At 38.3% G+C, this 16,973-nt stretch overlaps 1 protein-coding gene across 3 annotated transcripts; it reads right to left on the bottom strand.

Moving 5' to 3' along the window:
- Window positions 1–741: 741 nt before the first annotated feature.
- On the bottom strand, window positions 742–15,476 carry rfwd3 (ring finger and WD repeat domain 3). Of its 3 annotated transcripts, none has more exons than XM_018093361.2 (13): window positions 15,351–15,476; window positions 13,115–13,499; window positions 11,883–12,115; window positions 9,794–9,909; window positions 8,435–8,629; window positions 7,937–8,028; window positions 7,703–7,817; window positions 6,184–6,412; window positions 4,327–4,477; window positions 3,848–4,024; window positions 3,562–3,773; window positions 1,777–1,994; window positions 742–1,297 (listed from the first exon to the last, which is right to left on the bottom strand). In XM_018093361.2, the coding sequence occupies exons 2-13, from the start codon at window positions 13,489–13,491 to the stop codon at window positions 1,154–1,156; spliced, it is 2,259 nt and encodes a 752-aa protein (XP_017948850.2). In that variant the 5' UTR covers window positions 13,492–13,499; window positions 15,351–15,476; the 3' UTR covers window positions 742–1,153. The 3 variants fall into 3 exon arrangements, with proteins under 3 accessions (XP_017948850.2, XP_031756687.1, XP_031756688.1); XM_031900827.1 differs by lacking the exon at window positions 15,351–15,476 and adding an exon at window positions 15,165–15,286 and having other exon boundaries at window positions 761–1,297; XM_031900828.1 differs by lacking the exon at window positions 15,351–15,476 and adding an exon at window positions 15,059–15,158 and having other exon boundaries at window positions 761–1,297.
- Window positions 15,477–16,973: the final 1,497 nt, after the last annotated feature.

Genomic DNA, 16,973 nt, shown 5'->3' with positions numbered 1-16,973 from the left:
GTCAGAATGGATTGGGATAATCTGCCAATCTTAACCGAAGAAAAATTAGAAAAAACACATTTAAAACAATGCCACTATCGTTGGGAATACAGCCTTGTCCTCCACTGCTGCACTACCAAGCCCGAGGTGTGATGTTTGAGATTTTTTTTTATTGTCAGTTCTAGAAAAGGACTGCCACTGATCTCTCTACCTTTTCTTGTTTAAAGAGAAACTATACCCATTTACATTGCATATATTTTCATAAAAGGTAGTCTGTGCCACTGGATAATTCTAATCATTCAGTCAACCAGTCATTTTAAGTACTACCAGCCATTCCCTGGCTCATACAAGTCATTGTGTATACACACAAACCAAGGGCACACATTCTTGCTTCGTTACATCATCCAGTGAATGGACAGAGCTATGTTTTTTACCCCCACACCTTCTTGTAAAAGGACAATATTTACGGATATACGCTTGCACACACTCTGGACTAGTGCAGCATCAACCTGCTGTTACGTTTTCTGGCAGTTTGCACTATCTTTTAATAAATGGTTGTTTGGCAAAGAAGACATATAATTTACTAAATCTATACAGATTATATTTTGCCTGTATGCTCCAAAATACATTTTGCAACCTAGATGAAGCAGTAACTAGAGGTTTTCATTTACATTTATTTGGGCTTGCTCTAGTGGAGTCTCATCTCATCTCTCATCTGCTTCAAACCATGAGCAAGTCATAATTAAAACAGATACATAGTAACGATGTGCAAGTACTTTACTTATTTTGTACCATAATGGTATTAAAATTCTTTATTAGGACAGAGGGGGAAAAGGAAATGGTGACAGAATTACAAAGAAAATATATACAAGAGACATACGAAACAGACATTTTTAAAGAACACCCCTGGACAGGGATTTCACAGAACAAAGTCCTTTAAAATTAGATTATTGCACACAGATTTAAGCTGTGAGACAAGACCTTAGTTTTAATTGAATATATAACTGTTGAAAAGCAGCATATGATTACTGTACATACATTAGTGCATCTCAGCTGATCATTTTGGTTAGAAGCCTGGAACACTGTCATGCTGCAGGCAAGATCAGTATGAAGACTTGGAATGCTACCATGGTGCCAGCCAAATAAGCAAAAAATAATCTTTTGAAGGGACATGTTACTCCCATTTATAGATTTTTACCATTTTCTCTGTTAAAGTGGCCAGCATACTGCTTTGATTTACTTCCATGGGACAGATATCTAAAACAGGCTGGTCAGCTTGAAGCTTCTGAAGAAGAGTACCATTTCCTGAATGCCAAAGCTGTATTTAAAAAAAAAAAAAAGATAAAAGATAAAGATAAAGATAAAATTGTACTTCAAACAGAAAGGGAACAATACATCCATTGTATGGTTACATATATAAATCTATTGTATTACCCATAAAACTATGTTCAAAAATGAGATAAACTAAGATATAATAAATCTTTATTGGTGGCAAAACAATCCTATAAGGTTTCATATTTAGATTATTTTTTTTTTTTTAGCAGACAAATTATTGTGATCCAAACTACAGAACATCCCTTAAACAGAAAACCCCAGGTCCCAAGCATCCTGGAAAAAAGGTCCCCATTGCTGCAGTATCAGTATGGACTAAACAATTTTACTGTGTGGACAACATATTTTAATTCCAATAAAGAACAGCAGATACAGGTCTGGACAGTATAGCGAGTGTAACTTTAGTATTAAGTCTATTGTATGCAACATTGGATTCCATATCCAAAATTACAATTCAGTACTTACCATTGCAGAGTTTGAAGCTTCATCACCAGCACAAACCAAAATAGAGCCATCTCTCTCAGGGCTCTGAAATATGGCATTCTTGGTGAGAAGCTTGCATGTGCTACCAGCATTAAAGGTTTGAACAGGGTAACAGGAACAACTGTACTCATTTTCAGAGTCACTCAGCCGGTTACTGGTCAGTTCCATCATAACACCACGTACATAATTATGGGTTTTACCTGTAAATATATAATGGCTATGTTTATTTTTTCTTTTTACTACACATATTTAGAAAGGCAAAAAAAAATAAAATTTATATATATATATATATATATATATATATATATATATATATATATATATATATATATATATATATATATATATATATATATATATATATATATATATATATATATATAAAGTCCAAGAATTTGGTGCACACCAGGATATTTTTTCAAAAATTAAAACGTTACTTTTATTTAAACATGCTGTTAAAACAGGCCAACGTTTCGGTCTCCTCCTAAGACCATCATCAAGACCACATACACAGTTAAAATCAGCAAATAAATAGATAAAACCTCTAGACACTCCCCCAAGCCCCACACTCCCATCCCAGTCACATGACTGAATAGTTAACCCTGTAGGCTAAAGCATAACAAAGTCATTGTTATGCATAAGGGAGCATGTAGTGCAAGAAATACCAAGTTAAAAAAGTTCATACTTATCTACTGACAAATAATGCAGAAAATGTAACCATAGATGGTACGGGAAAATACAGAAAAGAAAAAAGGAAACAAAGACATTAAATGCTTAACCATAAACTGGCAAATATTGTAGCCAGTGTAGCAAACTCAGCAATACATCTCCTCACCTTTGCTCTAGAAAACATAGAAAAGAGCAGTGTTCATTTAACCCTGCCGGTGCCAAAGTACCTAGTTTTTTAATCCAAAACACCTCTCTTTGGAGAAGTAGCCTGGCCCGATCACCACCCCTTGTAAGGGGCGGCACATGATCAATTGCAATGTAATGAAAGGTGGGCAACCTGTGCCCCATCTCTAGAAAATGTTTGGCAACAGGCTTATTGGTTGTACCATCCCTGAAGGCTGTGCTTATGGCCGAACGATGCCCATCCATCCGTAATCGTAGTGTTTGGGCTTTCATATGTGGGGAAGACGGATCAAACACTACGATTACGGAGGTGTGGTCTTGATAATGGTCTTAGGAGGAGACCGAAACGTTGGCCTGTTTTAACAGCATGTTTAAATAAAAGTAACGGTTTAATTTTTGAAAAAATCTCTGGTGTGCACCAAATTCTTGGACTTCTGGATATAATTATATATATATCTTATAAATACTATGTAAGTTGTATATTAAATTCAGGGAAGAGGTTAGACCCTAGTGCTGCTATAAAAAAATGTAAGTAAATTATATAAACTCTTGTTTCATGTAAACTCCCTTACAATACACTCATCATCCTAAGGCTGAGCTCTCTATGCAGTCTGTGCCAGTAGCTCTTGAAGTTCACATAAATGAGTGATAATTACAGAAATTTGCTCATTCAAAAAGCAAATACATCAGAGGACAAGGCCATGGTATGAGAGGGGGTGGGGGGAGATATTTATTGTCATTAAGCTGCTGTACCTCCAAAGTGCGGTGTGGTCTCATGACATTACCCAAAGCATGTAGTTTAATGTAGAGCATTAATAATAGTTGCCCTAAAGTAGAAGTAAAGTAAAACTTTGTTTAACCATTAGACTACCAGTTAGTTTAATTTAATCTCAAAAATTCCATCAGTGCACTTACCAGGGCGGTAAGTAACAAGACAGTGCCTTGTGCTGCTCTCTGTCTGTATGTCTGTGCAGCCCCCAGGCTCCAAAGGAAGAACATGTGGTCGATACTGATCATCTTTCATTTCCCAGAAGCATGCACCCTCTAAGGTCCCAACCAGCACACCTCCACAAGGAAAGACTTCAGAAGCAGCCCGCGGCACATAAGATAATGATACCACAGGACACCTGAAAAGAATTAACATGCAAATTAAAAAAAAAACAAAAAAACTCAACTTACACAATTATTGAAGTCTACTTACCGGGAACCTAGTGGCACCAGTTCTCGTACACAATCACTTGTGTCTCGTAGATCATATACAAGTACTGAGCCATTGATCAATCCAGCATATACATAGTTGCTATTGTCAGAGCACCAGCAGCAGCTCCATACTGGTCGGCCTGTGTTATATGTTTGTACCACCGTATTAGTCAATAAGCTATGGGAAACAAGCAAAAAATTATTGGCTCAAAATGAATGCTAGTTATATCACCCTCCACTAATTTCTAACAGTACAGATAAATAGTCTTCAGAGGATCACTATTTTGAAAACACAGGTTAGGCAAACCCTTAAACTGAAATGTGTTTCAGAAAAATTGCAATAAAAACTGTATTTATGTAATGCAGGAACAATGTTTTTGTATTCTTTTAACTTGCTGCAGTAACTGCAGTATCATTAACCAGACTGTAAATGCAGAACACAATTTAACAATACTCATCTAAACAGTTTTTTTTAATCACCTGGTGAGCTTAATGGTGTTATCAAGAGCTGCCGAGAGCAGCAGGCCATCAGAACGATTACTGAATGCAAGGCCCCTGATTTGTTTTGAGTGAATGGGAACATACTGGCTGCTTTTCAGATTCGCAGCACTAAGCTTCTTAATTCCACAACCTGAAAAAACACACAGAACCAGAGTAACATTAGTTCTTTTTTGTGAAGTGGATGATGTGAATCCCCCTATTTACTAGGGCCCATAAACCTTCAACCCTACAGACAGATTTAGACTGAAATAGAATAGAAAGGAATAATACATGAAAACAGGTACACATTAAACTGTATGCCTACAACAGGGGTCCTCAACCTTTTACCTGTGCACAACAGTCAAATGTAAAAAAAAGTTAGTGAGCAACACAAACATGAAAACGATTTATAGGGGTACCAAATAAGGACTGTGATTGGCAATTGGTAGCCACTTTGTTGACTGGCTGCTAATGATGAGCAAATTGCTTGCCAGGCATGGTTTTGCTGCAAAATTCCACATTTCGCCATTGGTGAATGTTTTTGTGGAACTGCTGCGCCAATTTGCAGTGACAAAAAATTGAGAAAAAAGTGAGACAAAAGTTGCAGTCAAAAAAAAAAAAAAAAAGTCATCAAAAAAATAAAACCGCAGTCACATCAAAACTTGAGTCAAAAGTCACAGTAGCTTAATTTTGTGAATTTTTCAGGAGGTTCTATTTGGCAACACACCTAGTTTTTAAGCAACCAAAACTTGCCTCCAAGCCAGGAATTCAAAAACAAGCACCTGCCAGAAGGCCACTGGGAGCAATATGTTGCTCCTGAGCCATTGGTTGGGGAACACTGGGCTCCAACTAAATTCACTACCAAATGTTTAGTTAGTGAATTCCCCTTTTGGCATGGCAAAAAGGTTCAAATTATTACAAAATAACCATGCTTATATGAGAAGGAAAAAAAAAAAAGATTAGTGCTAGAGAATCATACACTTCTAGCAGATTATAGAAATAAAATAAGCAAGTTTAAATCAAGTTTAGGACTGACTTGCTAAAATAATGTGTGGATGGCAAAATTAAATAGCGCAGATAAGGCAAAGGATAGGGGGTGTTTTGTTTATTTTGAGTGCTATGTATGATTTAACACATTTAATTATTGGGGAATTTAAATGTGGTTAAAGGAGAAGGAAAGGCAAAGTCACTTGGGGGTGCCAAAATGTTAGGTACCCCCAAGTGACTTTAACCGCTTACCTCGTACCCCGGGCTGGTGCCCCTGTTCGGAGAAAACAGCACCAGCCCGGGGCACCTGGAGCGGATCGCTTCCTCCTTCCGGCTTCCGCTTTCTAAAATGCCAGTGGCCGGGCATGCACAGTAAAGCGAAAAAGCCAACTTTAATGTTTAAGTTTGGCTTTTCACTCTACTGCGCATGCGCGCGCAGCAAATCACAAAGGAGGAAGCGCAGGCAGCTACCCCGGGCTGGTGCTGTTCTCTCCGGGGTAAAAGGTAGGCGGTTAAAGTCACTTGGGGGTGCCTAACATTTTGGCACCCCCAAGTGACTTTGACTTTCTTTTTCCTTTAAGTATATAGTAATGAAATATATAAAAAAGAAATTGAATTATGGTTGTCTATATAGCATCTTCTTTGTATATTTCTGCTTATGTATTAGGTTGGTGCTGCTTGTCATTCCTTGGTAGACTGCTTGCATTACCGAGTAATACACTTTGCCCTCTGAACGATTTACATATTTTAATCACCAAACAGACTTTTCAACGTTGACCTTAAAATCAAAACATAAATAAGCACAAAAAAAAATATAAAATTAAAAAAGAAAAAAAAAATAACTCTTTCCATAACTGAATTTCTTCTTACCAGGAATAAGCGTTGTCTGAGGTGAAGGTTGTGATACTACTAGGCAACTCATGCTTTCACAGTATGACATGACACGACAGCTTCCAGCTTGAGAGATCAGGATGGCTTTCTCAAAGTTGTATTTGTGCTGGCCCTGGCTAGAAGACAGGCTACCAGAGATAGTGGATCGAGAGGAAGAAGCCTGCATGGAGGTACTGGCACCATGTTGAGCAATCAACATCTTCAACTCCTGGAGGAAATTAAAGAAATTTTAGATGATTTTCAGGACTTGTGGGATTTATTCTTTTTAAGGTCCTCTGTACAACACCATCATCAAAAATTACTTTTAACCCAAGCCTTTTAAACTGCAGGATTTACCTTTATTGGTCATTGTGCACTTCTGTTCTGCTGTATTAGGCTAATGCCAGACGTGGCGTTTTTACGCTGCGTATTTTCTCCGCCTAAAAATGCCACACAACCCCTTACTATGGCGTTTTTCAGCCAGTCGTTTTGCCTAGTACTGGTGACGCAGCAAATCCCATTTCCCATGGTGCTAATAGTGCGAAATAGTAAAAACGCAGCGTATTTCAGCAAGGTCTGGCAGCTGCCTTTGTGTATACATAGGAATAGGTTGCTGTGCAAATAACGGCGTATTTCGGAAAACACATGAAAAGTCTAGCGTATTAACACATAGGGGCCCATTTACTTACTCACGAACCGGCCGAATGCGTCAGATTGCGTTTTTTTCGTAATGATCGGTATTTGGTGATTTTTTTCGGAAAATTATCGCAACTTTTTCGTTGCCATCCGAATGTTGCGTAAAATCTGGCGATTTTTTTCGTAGCGTTAAAACTTGCGCGAAAAGTCGCGCCTTTTTCGTAGCCATTCCGAAAGTTGCGCAAAATGTTGCGATTTTTTCGTAGCGTTCGGATTCATTCAAGCTTCAGTATGGTGACTTTTCTTGGGCCAGGTTGGAGCTGCAGGGTGCCATTGAGTCCTATGGGAGGCTTCCAAAATCATGCTAAGTCTGAAAGTTTCGGCCGCCGCTTATGAGCGCTCAATACGAAAAAGTCGAGACAAGATACGAGCGAATCGTAATGGCTACGAAAAACTCGCGTTTTTTTGCGAAAATCGTATTGGTAATGAAAAAGTCGCGACAATTTCCGAAAAGTCGTAAAGGCGCCGAAAAAAACGCAAAAAATACGAAAAAGTTGCAAAATGTTGGTTTTCCAATCGGAATTTTTCCAATTCGGATTCGAATTCGTGTCTTAGTAAATCAGCCCCATAGTGTGTTTTCCATCGAGACTGTTTAAGTTATTTCTACGGATGATGATAGTGTGCGTTTTTCAGCCGCCGAGAGAATTAGAAAATACGCAGCGTAAAAACGCCTCGTCTGGCATCAGCCTTACTGTTGTAAAGTTGTTACCTGGCTCTTGTGTTACACTACAGATTAATATTACAGATCCCTTCTACTGGCTCTGATAAATTTTCACAGAATTATGGTATAGGATGAATGTAAATATGATTTTGCCACACATACCTGAATCTGCTTGCGCAATTTTCCACACTCATCTGTTAGCACCTGGACTTGAAGTCTGCACTGTGCAGATTCCAACTCTGCCTTCCTGCGCATACTCTGCTCCTTTTCCAGGGAGCTAAGGGTCAAGGGATAGAGAGTACGTTAACAGAATACCTATTCAATTACAACTAAACACAAACGGTACATTTTTCCATCCTTAAAAACAGTTCTGCAATCAAAGTGAAGCAAAAATACCTTTTCATTCTTTCCTGCTCACTTGTGTCCAGGGCTTTCAGTGATCTTGCATATAGCACAACAATATCAGCGCGTTTTGCCTTCTTATTGCACTGAAAATACAAAACCAAAAGAACAGCAAATATTTAAAAAGATATTTTTAAAAAAATATAAAAAAAATGGCATACAATGGAATGACATTACTATTCTTAAATAAACTACGGTATTTAAAATAATTAGATATTTACCAGCAACACGCTACAGTCATTTTAAAAATGTATCTACCTGTTTAAGTTTAATCAAAATTTCCCATCTAATCTCCAATACATACTCATATATGACTATGGCATTGATGAGGCCAGACTTGATACTTTTCAGACCAATCCAGTGCTGTATGGTCACAATTTATTTTTATTTTGTACTTTATGTATAAAACCCCCTATAGTGCTAGCCTATAGCAATGCAAGTCAATCAGTAGTTAAGAAACAGAATTCTTGAAATAATAACATAATTGCTGACCTGTGGGCACTTGGCAGCACCCCCCTTCAGCCAACGCTCGATGCAGGTGAAGCCAAATAAATGACCACAGCGCAGGGCTGAAAGACGGTGCTGTCCAGCATTTGTCCATGGCTCAAAGCAGATTGCACATGTGTCCCCTTCGTCTTCTTCAGGTGGCAGAGTTTTCACTGGTGACAACTGTTTCACTGGTGTTTTCTGCAAAAAAAAAAAATTTACATTGGAGAGTAATCACAGTGACATACAGGTTAAAAGCTCAACCAATAGAACAGTCCCATTGCCATAGGGTCGGCTGAAAATCAGTTAAAACTAAAAAAATGGAATTATGTGACTTATGGAGACCATTAAAACCATTTAAATACTTTGTTTCCCCAACACATAACACGATTTGCCATCCAGAAGTAAACAGTTGTAAAACTCTATACATGTAAAGCAGAATGTACACTAATAAACTAACTGCTCTTATGCATGCCATGTTTGACCCTGAGTTGAATAACAGAGAGGATCCATCCACTATATTACAGCAGGAATTAGGCCTCCCCTATTCATGTACCAATGTCTTACTCACAGATCAGACAGCTGCTAAGCAAAAAGCTTAATAATTTAAACCACACAATGAAAAAAAATGAAGAATGAAGAAGAAAGCACTCTCTACATTATACTAAAAGTTAATGCAAAGGTGAACAACCCCTTCAATGGACATGTAAAAATAAAGGAGGATCCATAAGAGAGACCCTAATACGTCTCTCAGTTTGGTTTTTAGTGGAAATGAAAATGAATGGCCAGCTGCAGACATAATAAATTAAGAGCTTTCTCACAGAATGCTACGTCCTCAATAATTTAGCAGGCCCTAGCCAACCTTGGCATAGCGTTGTTTGTATATGACCCCCACAATGTTTAATGGGTAGCTGATGAGCACTAACACAATGCATGACATGATTAGAGTGTGTATCATCATGTCATGTCATAATCTGATCTGGTCTAGGACAATATAACTACTTTTATGAGTAAGAAGGGATAAGGTTTCCTTTGTGTATGAGTGGGATGAGTGCTCTATGTTCTATTAACTATCTGTTCTTCTGTCTTTTTTTGGATAAAAATTTGACAAAAACAAATTTGCTGATTATTTCAAAGAGTAACAATCTATAGTTACCATGTCTTTCTGCTTATCTCCTATTGTCTCGGTATGGACTGACTGGAGGCTCGAATTAGAGTTTGCACTGTACGAAAAATTACAGTTTGCACTGTATGTATATGATTAACACACTGTGTAACAAGTTTAAAATATAGAAATCTAAAATAAAATTCTCAGTTGTTCTGTGCCGATACTTAGGGATAACACATGGGCACTGTAACACTCACCTGTTTTGTTTGTGTTTGAAGGGGTAGGGTGACACTTTCAGGAACAGTTACTAAGTTAGACACTGCAGGGGCCTCTGCTTGAACCTCTACGACATTAATCTGAAGCTCCTCAGGGGCTAAAAAATATCAAACAAAAGCAGCCTCTTGTTAACAAAACCAAGTACAGTGATTATTGTAACAAACTGTAGCCGGGTTTATATAAGTATGCTGGAATTATTAGGAAACCTATTATGCAGAAAGCACTTATTGCAAATTATAGAAAGCTCCCTTAACTAGTCCTAAGTGTTCCAATTCCCCAACCTGTACTCAAAACAAACCTAGTAACACAGTAAGTTAGGTTGAAAAAAGGCACATATCCATCAAGTTAAACGTTTTATGCCTATATATAACCTGCTAACTGCAAGTTGATCCAGAGGAAGGCAAAAAAACCCTTCTGAAGCCTCTCTAATTTGGGAAAGAAAATCCTTCCTGACTTAAAGATGGCAGTCGGACCAGTCCCCAGTTCAACTTGTACTATGAGCTTCCATAAATAACCCTGTATTCCCTCACTTGCTAAAGAGCCAACCAGTGACTTCTTGAAGCTAGATAATGTATCAGCCAGCACGACCGATTCAGGGAGAGAATTCCACAACTTTGCAGATCTTACTGTAAAAAACCCTTTCCAATTATTCAGACAGAACCTACTTTCTTGTAAGTGGAATGGGTTCCCTTGTGTCCACTAAAAGGACCTACTGGTAAATTAAGCATTAGAGAGATTATTATATGATCCCCTTATACATTTAAACATAGTTATCATATCACCCCTTAAGCTCCTCTTCTCCAGCGTAAACTATCACAACCTGCCCAGTCTTTATAACCGAGACTTTCCATACCCTTTACCAGCTTAGTTGCCCTTCTCCGGACCCTCTCTAACTCAATTTCCTGTTTGAGCACTGGCAACCAAAACTGCACAAAATGAGGCCTTACCAGTGCTCTGTAGAAGAATAGCCCCCTCCACCTGTGAATCTTTTCCTCTTTTAATACAGCTCAAAACTCTGTTTGCCCTTGCAGCTGCTGCCTGGCATTGCTTGCTACAGCTAAGGTCCTTTTCCATTATGGATTTGCCTAGTGCAGTCCCATTAAGAGTATAAGTGGCTTGCATATTTTTACATCCCAGGTGCATGACCTTACATTTATTAAAATTAAATCTCATCTGCCACTTAGACGCCCAGATTGCCAGTTTGTCAAGATCCTGCTGCAAGCATGCCACATCCTGGATGGAATTAACAGGGCTGCAGAGTTTTGTGTCATCTGCAAACACCGATACATTACTTACCATACCTTCCACTAAGTCATTAATTACCATTCATTAATTTAAATAAAAGTGGGCCCAGTACAGAACCCTGAGGGACCCCACTAAGTAACTTACTTCAAGTAAGGAATGTACCATTAACCACCCTCTATACCCTATCCAACAGTGCAGCTATTGGGTGGGTCTTGGAAATCTGGCTCCTATTGTATACACTGAAGAAAAGCACCGATTTAGCACATTTGCCTTTTCTGCATCAGTTACAACCATATTGTTACCATAATTCAACCTGCATCTTTTAACTATTAATAGATAAACTTTGTTGGGGTTAGTCTTAGCCTCTGCTGCAATGCGCTCCTCATTTTTCATCTTTGCATTCCAGATTGCTGTTTTACAACACTTGTTTATAGTATTTATATTCATTAAATGCAGCTTCTGTACCCTCTAATTTGTATTGCTTAAATGCTTTCTTCCCTATTAACTTCTTTACTTCTGAATTAAGCCACATAGGGAGGTTCTCAATGCTTCTATAATCGCTGTGCAGTCAGTAAACCCAACATTCTCTCTCTTTATTAATAAAATAAAGCAAGTAAGTGCAAACAGACCCTTAAATTGCTATCACAAAAGGGAAAAAAGGCAAAAAGGGTATGCCACAAACATAATATAGGTTAAAACATTAGCAGACTTCTTTCAGTGAACAGCACACATTAATTAAAGTTAAGGGGAAATAGTGAAAAATGTAATAACCAAGTTAAAAAAGAAAAAAAATGGTCAAAAATGTTGACGTGCAGGTAGACAGACCTGGCTCTGCAGGTGGTGCAGCGCCTGCATTAATCTCTACTTCATCAACATCTGTGGAGCTTTCTATCCCCTCCTCTTCCTCACTTAGTTCCACAGTTTCATCAGAACTGCCCCCTGGTGAGGTTCTTGTAGCTTCTGTCCTCAAGAGAGCATTTCGCTCAACTCTTTCGGATGTAGGAGCCAAGCCTTGGGTTCTGTTTATTTGGAAGAAGCTATTCAATGAAGCACGAGAGCTGTGAACACAAATGTAAGTGGCAGTCATATTACAGTGTGCACCTCTTGCATAACCAATGAAATGCATTCTGTACATTTCAGTCTTATAACCATGGCTTTAATAGAGCAGCTCCAAAATATGGGTGGCAGTGCTGAAATGCCTTTTTTTGTTTTTTTATAAAATTGTGAAGAAATTTAAAAAGCATGGAACCTCAGCACTCTGAATAAAAATTGCAGATGCATCAAATCCAAGATTCTGCAGAACCCTAGTTTTTTCTGCAAGATTTGGCCAAATCCCAAGTGTTCATGTCTTTAAGGATTTGGATTCTGTTTGACTGAAGTCATGTAACTTTAAATGAAAGTGAACAACTGTAAGGGACCAATTTTTTGCAAACTTCAATGTACAAATGGATGTTGGATTGATTTGGTATTATGACGAATCTTTTGCAGAGGATTTGGTAGTTGGCCAAATCTTAAAATGGTGGATTCTGCACATCCCTGATAAAGAAAAGACAAATTAAATGAATACAAAGTACGCAAGGCCCAAAAAGGCAACAAATGGGGAGCATACACACATTTGCACAAATATAGCATGATTGCTTTATATGCATATTATACTGACCAATTTATTTATTCTAAAAATAACCTCTTTTGCATAGTATTCCGGTCGTTTGGACATCAAAAAATAGAAAAAAAATGAAGACTCAAGATACAAAGCCTGAATTAGACAGAAAGATTGTGGATAATAACCTGTAATTTGGCGATTCTAGAAAGGGTACTGAGATTTAATTACATTACTTACAACTAGGCAGCAGTTTGGAAGCACTGATCCTGACAAAATATAATTTCAAGTTGTAACCAAAAGAAAGACAGAATTTGAAGGGAAAAAGTTACAAAAAATAAAAAAAAAATGAAGACCAACTGAGAGATTTCAATATAAAATACAAATGAACTCCCTTTTAAATTAAATCTGACAAGTAACAAGCAATAACATCATAAAGTAAAATTGTCTTAAATACTTAGTTCCAGCTGTGCGTTGTGACCCTCCTCTTTGCTGCCGCCTGGCACTCCTTCTTTGAACCCTTGCACGACGTACAGAGGAGCGTTGCTCAGCAGCTTGCCGTAGCTGTTCTAGAGCGCCGTGGAGCATCTGTAGAGCATTAGTTGGTGCCACAACCTGTGCAGGGGCCTCCTCCCCAGAATCCAAAACGATAACATCATTTGGCTCTTCTGGCCCTAAGAAAAGCTCCTCTGAGTCATCTGAATATGTAAGTGGGGGTGGCAAAAAAAGAACTTGCCTACTACCAAGGGGCTGATGTGATGCTCTCACTTCTCTGTTTGAATCCATGGGATACAATAAGTTAGGAAGATCCACCTCCATTTCTTCTTGTGCCATATTCAAGGCTATCAAAAAATGATTTAAAAGTTATTAAGTTATAAATATATTTTGCAAGGCCATATGTAATAAAAGGAACTAAAGTTTGTCCTGGTGCAGTAACCCAAAGCTTTTAAACAGGTGACCAGTAAATACTTCCTGCTGAATTGGCTGGTATAGGCAATTACACCAACAGCAAACCTTTTACCAATAGCAAACACTGCACTGTTGTAACACTGGCGCATAAGTGTAGTAGACTGTTTCAGGCTTAGTTATGCAATATGCCTGTTTATAATACAATACATACTAAAGCTCATAAATCTGAACCTATAACAATAACAGGGAAGAGGTCTATCATTTCTTGGAAATTTGTCCTTTACACACTTGCTGTGCCATGTGTTGTCAACATACATGCAGCACAGCATAGATCAATGTGCTACTCAGGACTGTCAAAAAGTACAACTTGGAAGATGATACTTTTAAACTAATGATTCAACTATGGATTAAAAGTTGTTTCAGTTGGAAGATACCATTGGGGAGGCATGTGCAATTCTACTTCTACTTGATTTCTCCTGGAAGAAAATAAGTTTTGTTTTTTTTTGTCCACATAGCTCAGCACAGCTGTCTGTACTGAAAGGGCAACGGTAATGTGTTGTCAGAGTTAAAACACACAGTGTATTGTACCAAGCATTTCAGTTAAAGCATGCTATCATAGGTAAAAACTTTTCAAATGCAAATGTAATCATTAAAAAATTCTGTACTGTTTCTCCTTCTCTTCTTAGCACTATGTCTTTCTTTAATCCAGGAGTCAAAGTCACAAGTGGTAATTTATAAGCCACCATGCCAGTTTTATCGATCTCACTAGTCAAAGTGTTTCAGAGTTAATTAAAGGGGTGGTTCACCTTTGCTATGTTTAGAATGGCAAATTCTAATTAATTTATCATCTGGTCTATTTTTTTTTTTTTTGTAGTTTTTCTAACTCTTTGCAGCTTTCCAATGAGGGTCGCAACAGCCAAAAAACTATTGCTCTTTAATATATTTATATAACATTTTACTATTCAGGTCCTCTCCTAGAAATATATCAGTCTCTCATTCAAGTCACTCCCTGTCTGCAAAGGTAATCTGGACCCTAGCAACCAGATAACTGCTGAAATTTCAAACTGAAAAGTTGCTGCACAAAAACTGAATTAAAAAAAAACTACAAACAATAAAAAATGAAGGCCAACGGCAAATCATTCAAAGAGTTAACCCAAATGTGAATATCCCCTTTAATTATTTAAAGGTTTCACCTGTCCCACCAGTATTGCCATTGTTAACATGTAATCAGTCTCAACACAGCTTCAAACAGACCAAAGTTGTGAGCCACCTTGTGTTGGGCTGGGCAATGCAAAGTCCTGCGTCCCTATTGGAACTCTGCTCTGCTTAAGCTATGTTAGGGCTTGCTAAACTGCATTATATGGGCTAGAACTTGTCTCTGTCCTTTTAAGGTAGGGCATTACGATCCGAATAGAATACAATTTCCTTATATTAAAAAAACGGTAATTGAACCAAGGCTATTGTCTTACACTACAGACTTTTATATGATTACCCAGTAGCCTGTTGCCCTTGCCACAAGCAATGTGCCACTTTTCATGGAAGAACCTGCTAAAGCCTCTGCAATACGATCCCCTTGGTATCAAAAATGTCCCCTGCACCTTTTAGATGTTTTGTGCAGAAAGGATCACTGTGTTCAGCCAAAGAATAAAACACAAGGTACAGTGGCGGAGAGGCGCCAGCCCATACAAGCTCAGTATTACGCTAGCTGTCAGTGGCCACAGTGTTATAATGAGCTATCGTTCTGCAGATCCGCCATTCTTTAAAACAGCATGGTCAGTACTAACCTTACTATGGATGTCCGAATGCCAAACCATTAGCCTGGCAATCTGCATTAACCTCCCCATTAGATCAGATTATTCTCCCCGCCAACCAATCTGGCCCCGCCCACCTATTCCTCCGAACAGTGATTGGCCAGACACACAAAGCATATCCTGAGGTCACTCTCATCCCCTCGGAAACAAATAAAGAGACAGAGGCGTCATTTACTTCCGATACTACAGGAAGTGAGAGCTTCTTGTATAGTGTTTTTTTTTTTGCCAGTGTTAGCTACGGATGTAGCCGGTAACATAATCAGCTACACAAAAGAACAGTAGCTGATGTTGAAAGCATATTAGTTGGAACGGGGGCAATCAAGGGAACCCTAAGCATTACAGAAATTTCACTCAAACACACAGCAAACAAAAGGAATTCTGGGAATGAATTCCAAACTCTTAAAAATATCCCCTTTACATGGGTTTATCCTATAGGCTAAAGCTCACCCACTGGGTTTGAAGCAGAAGCCAGGATAATAGCTGATCAGATTCCCAACTACAGACCGGTTTCGCACTTTCTGGGGCTCATCAGTGTAGTGCAGGGTTTTCTGATCAGCTTAGGTAGAGTCACCATGTGGTTCTACAAACAAATAAATTAGGTTGAGGAGACTGCCTCATTCAGACAAAAGCAAACCCAGTGGGTGAGCTGTAGCCTATAGGATAAACCCATGTAAATGGGATTTTTTTAAGAGTTTGGAATTCATATACAAAAACACACGGTTCCGGGAGACAGACGGCGTTTATTTGCGATACTACAGGAGTTGAGAGCTTATTAATTACTCCTAAGGAGGAAGTGGAGAATGAAATTAAAACAGCTGCGGAGAAGGAATTTCGTTAAAAAAGCGTAGAATATACAGCAGAAGAAAAAAGTGTAGAGGAGAATGGAGAATATAGTGATAGGAACAAGCATGGCAAATATAAGAATAATAAAAGTGTAAAAACGGAGAAAAGCAGACGTGGCAAAACCTAATTAAAGTGAAGTGAAAAACAAAAGTAAAGAAAAACAGAAGAACATACAAGAAAGGTATAGAGGCCCTTGAGTGATATTTGAATTTTCAGTATTACAAATGCAGTCACTGCATGGCTTTCAGTTCTACAGGTTCCAGAGAGCTCCAGACAGAGGAAGACAAAATATTTTTTGTTTATAAGAGGAAATTAGAAATTGCTCTTCACCTCCTAAGGTTGATGCTGCTATCACATGTGAATGGAGGGAAAACAACTCTGTAGATGATGGCGTTTCCCTGAGAGACCCCATAGAGAAACTTCAGGACTATAACTTGAAGAAGGGTTATTTGGTTGTAGGGACAGCAGTTGAATCTGCGATTGCTAGTTTGTTTCTCAGGAATAGATTAAAGGAAAACTATACCCCTAAACAAAATATAAAAAGTATATTGCATTAAGTCTATGTGTAAAACCATGCATCATCTTAATAATAATAATAATAATTAATCTTAAACCATTTTCATGTACTTTTCTAGGAATATGCCATTGGGTAATCCTTAATAGAAAACCTGCCGGTTTAAGTACTAAGGCCCCCACCCCCTCAATACGATTCCCAGTACACACAAACATAGGGCATTCATAAGTTAGGTCACA

This window comes from Xenopus tropicalis, chromosome 4 (assembly GCF_000004195.4).
Source record: "Xenopus tropicalis strain Nigerian chromosome 4, UCB_Xtro_10.0, whole genome shotgun sequence".
Lineage (NCBI taxonomy): Eukaryota > Metazoa > Chordata > Amphibia > Anura > Pipidae > Xenopus > Xenopus tropicalis.
The sequence above is the reverse complement of the archived record's forward strand: the minus strand, read 5'-3'. Positions and strand labels throughout refer to the sequence as shown.

Bases quoted from the DNA above. Each gene is read 5' to 3' on its own strand.
- rfwd3 (XM_018093361.2), bottom strand. From the start codon at position 13,491: ATGGCACAAGAAGAAATGGAGGTGGATCTTCCTAACTTATTGTATCCC. The intron at 6,413-7,702 runs GTATGTGTGGCA...AATTTCCTCCAG, and splicing joins AATTGCGCAAGCAGATTCAG to GAGTTGAAGATGTTGATTGC. The intron at 1,298-1,776 runs GTAAGTACTGAA...TTTTAAATACAG, and splicing joins AAGCTTCAAACTCTGCAATG to CTTTGGCATTCAGGAAATGG.